The following is a 7,602-nucleotide window of genomic DNA, read 5'->3' as shown; positions in this document are numbered from 1 at the left end:
CAAACTAAGGTATGTGCCCCTGCCGGGAATCAAATTCGAGACCATTTGGTCTGATTACAACGCTCTAACCAAGGGCACTGGTCAGGACTCAATCATCCATTTTTAAGTCATTTGTTCCGTTTATTTATATTTTTACACCCTTTACCAATAGTCATTCACCAATCACATCTTAGACTCTTCACCTCAGTTTAGCTACATTATCCCCCTTATTTACTATTAAAATTGTATTTATTATTTAAACTCAGCTCAAAAAACAACTCTAACAAACAGAATAAACCTACAGACATAGAAGTATGGAATAGTCTGAAGAGTCTCAGAGGAAAGGTGAGGATGGAGGGTGGGGGTGGGGAGAGATTAACAGGGGAACTTACATGTATATATGAATAGTCCAAGAACACAGACAATAGTGTGATGAAGGCCCAGGAGGGTTGGGTGGGGGTAGAAAGGGGTCAACGTGGGGGGGGGGGATGGGGGACATCTATAATACTCTCAACAATAAAGAAAAAATTTTAGATACAAAGAAAAAGAAAAAAAATACTAACTCTAACTGGAAATTAAAAATTTCTTCCTTTGGGGTCCAAAGGCCTTTGTTATGCCTCTATTATGATAATATCTGACTTCATTTGGCCTGATGTCTGATTCTATCGCATCATCACAGTAAAGTTTGGCATTCATGTCTGTTGAATAAAGGCTTATTTCTGGATATTTCAAAGTGTGCTAGAACTGAGAATACCAATTCTTCAGTATGTCTAATTTTACTATAAAGCATACTTAAATTTGTCTCATTTAGTAAAGATGCCCAATTAGACCCACTCTTAAGAATAATAGCCAGGTTTTTCCCCCTTACAAAAAGGTAGAAAGAGAAAAAAATGTTTAAAAGAGTTAAAGAAACATGAAAAAGGTAGAAGGAGGAAAAGAAGTACATATATGTGAGAAAGAGATGTATAAAGGAAATTCAATATAAAAAAATGCAATTGTAGAAGAAACGAAACTATGGCTATCCATTTACTCCGGTGAAACCGCCACTAGGACATATCTACACTAATAAAAGACAAACATGCAAATTGACCGTACCTTTGCTATACTTTAAGCCACACCCACCAGCCAATCAGAGCGATTACATGCAAATTAACCCAACCAAGATGGCGGCTGGCAGCCACGGAGCTGGAGCAAACAGGAGGCTTGGTTGCCTAATGATGGAGGAAGCCAACCTTCTCAGCCTGCCGCAGCCGGCTCTGAGCTCCACTCAAAGCAACAAAGTTTCAATTATAGAAGGTAAATAATCCCCAGATACTTGCTTTCAGCCGGCCATGGCCACGGAGCTGGAGCGAGCAGGAGGCTTCCCTCCCGCCCGCCCTGGCCGGCTCTGAGCTCCTCTCAAGGCTACAAAGTTTCAATTATAGAAGGTAAATAAATCCCAGAATAAAAAAACAAAAACAAAAACAAAAACAGAAAAAAAGGAGAGGCTGGGAGCTTCCGTCGCCAGGGGCTTGGCCAGCCTAAAAACGGCCCTCAGCCCCTCACCCAGACTGGCCAGGAACCCCAGTGGGGACCCTCCACCCTAAAGGGGGTGTGGCCAGCCTGAAAACAGCCATCAGCCCCTCACCAAGGCTGGCCAGGCACACCAGTGGAGACCCCCACCCTGAAGGGGGTGTGACCAGCCTGCAAACACCTATCAGCCCCTCACCCAGGCTGGCCAGGCACCCCAGCAGGACCCCCACCTTGATCTGGGATACCCTTCAGGGCAAACTAGCCAGCCCCCACCTATGCACCAGGCCTCTATCCTATATAATAAGAGGATAATATGCAAACTGACCCTAATAGCAGAAGGACTGGGAATGACTGGTCACTATGACACACATTGACCACCAGGGGGCAGATGCTTAATGCAGGAGCTGCCCTCTGGTGGTCAGTGCGCTCCCACAGGGGGAGCTCTGCTCAGCCACGAGCCAGGCTGATGGCTGCCAGTACAGCGGTGGTGGTGGGAGCCTCTCCCGTCTCCTCAGCAGCACTAAGGATGTCCGACTGCAGCTTAGGCCTGCACCCCGCTGGCAAGTGGACATCCCCCGAGGGCTGCCGGGCTGCCAGAGGGATGTCTGACTGCCAGCTTGGGCCTGATCCCCCCAGGGAGCGGGCCTAAACCAGCAGGCGGACATCCTCAGAGGGGTCCCAGACTGCAAGAGGGCATAGGCTGGGCTGAGGGACCCCCCCCCCCCCGCCCAAGTGCACAAATTTTTGTGCACCGGGCCTCTAGTTCTATTATAAATGTTTTTACAATGCCTTCCAAGCTTATGTAGTTTTGGACAGCCTCAATGATAAGTGATAAATGATCTTTTGAGGGTGAAATAGGTTTGAAGCTATTTCAAAAGTAATTCAGAACCAAGCCCAGTGAAATAGAGTTAACACAACTTTTGCTTGAAAATTTCTTCACAGAAAGAACACTGTGAACCAGAGTAATATTTTTCCAAAGTCAATCAATGATTTAAGACAGTGATTTTCAACCAGTGGGCTGCAAAAATTTTTAAAACATGCAATACCTGGCTTTTTAGTCAGGGGTACTCACCTCTTTTCCCTTAGGTTGTCAAAAAAATGACAACAGCCAATACAACAATAGTTGACCGATGTGAATGAATCAAAATTTTAACTATTTTTTGGTCAGATCAGCAAAAATATTATTTCATGGTGTGCTGCAGAATTTTAGTAATTAGTTTATGTGTGCCATGAGATGAAAAAGGTTGAAAATCGCTGACTCAAGGGTGCATTTTTGCATTTACAGTTATGAAATGTCTATAAAATAAACTGAAATATTTACTTTGAGATATTCTGTACCAAGAAAACTACTGAAGTCAACAAAAAGAATCAATATTTTCTCAATTTGTACAACTGGTTAACAATCATTTACTGAGAGTGTAACCACATGGAAGAAAATCTAGTTTCTACTAAAGGTGTTAATATTTTTCTCCTTGAGTTTATAATATAAACATCTTTTATCATTAGTTATTGATGTCCTCACAGACTCCATTTCTTAAAAAAAAATTAGACTATCAGGCATTTCAATGTATATATCTTTGAAATATGGACCAAAACTGTCCCTGAAATTTGGTTCATAATAAAAGAGAAATGTAACACACATGCCAATTTTTTTTAGAACAAATCCAAGTTATTTAACTTTTAAAAAATATATATATTTTTATTGATTTCAGAGAGGAAGGGAGAGGGAGAAAGAATCATTGATAGGCTGTCTCCTGCATACCCCACACTGGGGATCAAGCCCACAACCCGGACATGTGCCCTGAACGGGAACTGAACCTTGACCTCCCAGTCATAGGCTGATGCTCAACTACTGATCAACGCTGGTTGGGCCAAGTTATTTAATTTAAATGTAACAATAATCAACAGATAAAGACTTCTTTGGACAACTAAAATTTAATACTTTGATTATTTTTGAAACAAATATATGACTATTTCATACCACTTATATAATAATATTTCTCTGACCCTCCCTAACCCATATTCTGCCAGGGAAAATAAATTCTTGTCTTTCATCAAGTTTCTCATTTTTTTAACTTGGGCGGGGGGGGGGGGAATTACTAATTTTTGCACCTAGCTGAAACAATGCACAAATTTATTTACCATAGAGAGCTCAGAGGAAGTTTACTTTGAAAGTTCATAAAATGCTGAAAAGATTTTACTCTTACTCTCGTAAGACTTTTGTCAACATGCTATATGGTATTAGAGAGAAAGTTAATTTTACTTGAATATACACATAACTTAAGGTTTAAAGAACTAGGAGAGAGAGAGTGGCTATTCACTCAGAAGCTAATAATTAAAGTCAAAGGTATAAAGTAAACTGATTTCTGTAAAGCATCCTATCTAATAATAGAGAAACATGGTAATTAACCATAACTTCGCTACCCATCCCATTGGCTAATCAGCAGGATATGCAAATTAACTGCCAACAAAGATGGTGGCCGGCAGCCATGGAGCTGAAGCGAGCAGGAGGCTTGCTTGCTCCAGTGATGGAGGAAGCCAAGGTTTCCCGCCTGCCGCAGCTCAGCTCTGAGCTCCGGATGCAACAATGTTGCAATTATAGAAGCTAAACAAACCCCACGTACCTGCTTTCAACCAGCGGGGCCTCAGAGCTTAGAGCGGCCAGTGATGGCAACAGAGTTTCAATAATAGAAGCTAAACAAACACAGATACCTGCTTTCAGCCAGCAACAGCCTTAGAGCTGGAGCGGGCTCTCAGCTCTAGTGACAGCTATAGAAGGTAAATAAATCCCAGAATAAAACAAAAAGAAACAAAAAAGAGGCTGGGAGCCTCAGTATCTCCCTCCTCCTTCCTGGTCACCCCCGAGGGGTCCCAGACTGTGAGAGGGCACAGGCCAGGCTGAGGGTCCCCCCCTACCCCTGAGTGCACAAATTTTTGTGCACCGGGCCTCTAGTTTTAATATAATAATTAACAGGAGTGGAAGCAACCTGTTTCCACTGACAGATGAATGAATAAACAAAATGTAATATATAGTTTCAGCATTAAAAAGGAAGGAAATTCTGACAAATGCTACAACATGGATAAACCTTGAAGACATTATGCTAAGTAGAATAAACCAGTCACAAAAGGACAAATGCTGTTTGATTCCACTTATATGAGGCTCCTAGAGAAGTCAAATTCATAGAGACAGGAAATAGAACAGTGGCTGCCAGAGGCTGGGGGCAGGGAAGTATGGGGAATTATTGTTTAATGGGTACGGAGTTTTGGTTTGAGATAATGAAAGATGTTCTGGAGACAGATGGTGGTAATGATTAGACAACAATCAATGTGAATGTACTTAATGCCAGAGAACTGTACATCTAAAAGTGGTTAAAAAGATAAACATTATTGGTAGTTACAAAAAAAGTCATGAGGATATAAAGTACAAGATAGAGAATATAGTCAATAATATTGTAATAACTATGTACGGTGCCAGGTGGGTACTTGAAATATCGAGGGGATCACTTTCTAAAGTACAGTATATGATTATTTGACCATTGTGCTGTATACCTGAAACTAAAGCAAAATTATAATGAATATAAACTGTAATTGAAAAATAAAATTAAAAAAGGTAAAATTTTATATTATATTTTTCCCATAAAAAATAAAAATGGCTATAAAAAAATAACAGGAATTTAATCAGAAGCAAAATCAGATAGGTCCAAGGAGTCTGCTGAACCTCTACCTTCATTAGGATTAAACTGTAAAGGGCAGTTTTACTTGATAAAACCTTCAAATGTTACAAATAGAGAATCAGAGCAAATTTCCCTCATTAGGATTTCATACATTGGACAGTACACTAGGATGAAAGTAGGTAAATAGATAGATTCTAAACTGCAAGGCATCTAAAAATCTGTTTTATTTCATTATTTTCAAATGAGTAATGGGAGTTGGTTAGCCAAAAGTATGGGTTTTCCAACCATATTTTAGAAGGCGGCTATGGGAAAGAGAATCAATCACTTCTCTGAAATCCTAAGACAGAGATGACAAGTCATTTTTTTGATAATTAGTTCAAAGATGATGAACTGGGATTTAGAATTGCTAGTTCTCTGAATCACTCACAAATCCAGGAAGTATTTTAAGTAAATATGTGTCAGGTACTATCTATAATAATAAAAGCTTAATATGCTAATCAGACTGGATGTCCTTCCAGACGACCTTCCGGATGAAGCCAGGGCTGTAAGGGTAGCCCAGGTCCTGGATGCCTGCCGGTGGCCAGGGGGAAGCCCAGATCCTGGGTGCCAGAGGGAAGCCGGTGCCGGCAGCCAGGGGAAGGAAGGCCTACTCTTGCACGAATTTTGTGCATCGGGCCTCTAGTGTTAGATATTTATGGATGAATAAAATCTCCTAACCCTCAAAATTCTTTATTAGGGTTAAACATACCGGTATAACAAGAGTAATACCTGCATAAAAATGAAAGCAGTCACAATTTTTAAAATAGAAGATTCTAAAATAATTTTATCCAACTTTGCAAAAGACAAAAATAGTTTTGAGTATATAAGCCACTTCCAAACACACAATGAATAGAGAATTTCATGTTATAATTGTGTCTTTGTGTCTCTCTGTGATAAAAAAGAATTTTTTTCTAGCCTAGTACATACAAATAATTATACATATATATCTTGAACTTGATACGCAAATATCTATTTCAGTGATTAGTGTTTAAAAACCACTTTTAAAACATTTTTTCTAAGTCACTTTTACTAGGTTAATAAAATATACTAGAGGCCCGGTGCACAAATCCATGCAGGAGTGGAGTCCCTTGGCCTGGCCAGCAATCAGGGCCGGCTGGCCTGGGGGAGGGACCGCGAGAGGTTGGCCTACTGGCCGGAGGGAAGAACCACAGGAGGTTGGCTGGCCATGGGAGGTTGGCTGTGGGAGTGCACTGACCACCAGGGGGCAGCTCCTGTGTTGAGCGTCTGACCCCTGGTGGTCAGTGCACGTCATAGCGATCGGTCGACCAGTCATTTGGTCACTTAAGCTTTTATATATATAGAAGATAATACTTACTGGGCTGCTCCTTCCCTGAGAAGATTATCATTATTAAGCAGTAACCGGACATCTGAAAAACAAACACAATGTTTCTACATTACTATTTTTCTATGTTTGAAATTTTTATGCAATGAATGTGGTTATTTTGGTCACATATTAACAGTGCCCCCTCAAGATGAAAGCAACATCAAAATGTCACTCTGACAGCCAAAATAAGCAGAAAAACAAAAAATATCACTTTGAAGGCCAAAATAACCACAAAACACATCATGGTATTAATTTTAAAAATGGTTAGGAAACAGAAGAGGAAATGAAATAGAAATATAAGTTATTAGTCAATGAAGGCAGACTGTAATGTATCTCCAAAGAACTGAAGTGGAGATAGGCTATACCAAAAAGACGGTGTAGTAAGATCTGCAAAGGACTGAGCACCATGCCTCTACCAGTGGTTCTCAACCTTCTGGCCCTTTAAATACAGTTCCTTATGTTGTGACCCAACCATAAAATTATTTTCGTTGCTACTTCATAACTGTAATGTTTCTACTGTTATAAATCGTAATGTAAATATCTGATATGCAGGATGGTCTTAGGCGACCCCTGTAAAAGGGTCGTTCGACCGCCAAAGGGTTCGCAACCCACAGGTTGAGAACCGTTGATAGACAATACTATCATGAGTTTCAAATGAATTTACTCTACAGAAATGTGATTAAACAAGAAACAGCTTGTGAGTAGAGTGCAGAAGTAGGCATTTCTGACTTGAGAGCATCTTTAAACAAAAGATTAACTCTGTCCTAATTTTATATTCAATTATTATGCAGACATTAGCCTATTAATCATTAAAACATACTAAAAATAATACTTATTGGAAAATTCAAGCAGTATCTATCCTATATGATAAAAGGCTAATATGCAAATAGACTGAATGGCAGAACAACCGGAACCGAACAACTGGTTGCTATGATGTGCGCTGACCACCAGGGGGCGTGTGCAGAACATGGTGGTTGTTTGGCCGCAGCGGGATGTGGGAGCAGGTGAGCAGGGGCGCCAGACCCAGGCGGGGCATCAGTCGCTGTCATTGGG

At 40.6% G+C, this 7,602-nt stretch overlaps 1 protein-coding gene across 1 annotated transcript in view; it reads right to left on the bottom strand.

Moving 5' to 3' along the window:
- Positions 1-7,602, bottom strand: part of CAPZA2 (capping actin protein of muscle Z-line alpha subunit 2) — a 43,866-nt gene that overhangs the window by 28,327 nt on the left and 7,937 nt on the right. Inside the window, exon 3 of the mRNA XM_023763798.1 lies at positions 6,541-6,592. Coding sequence (XP_023619566.1) covers positions 6,541-6,592 — 52 coding nt within the window. The remainder of the gene's footprint in view (positions 1-6,540; positions 6,593-7,602) is intronic.

Source organism: Myotis lucifugus, unplaced genomic scaffold (genome assembly GCF_000147115.1).
Source record: "Myotis lucifugus unplaced genomic scaffold, Myoluc2.0 scaffold_301, whole genome shotgun sequence".
Classification (NCBI taxonomy): Eukaryota; Metazoa; Chordata; class Mammalia; order Chiroptera; family Vespertilionidae; genus Myotis; species Myotis lucifugus.
The sequence above is the reverse complement of the archived record's forward strand: the minus strand, read 5'-3'. Positions and strand labels throughout refer to the sequence as shown.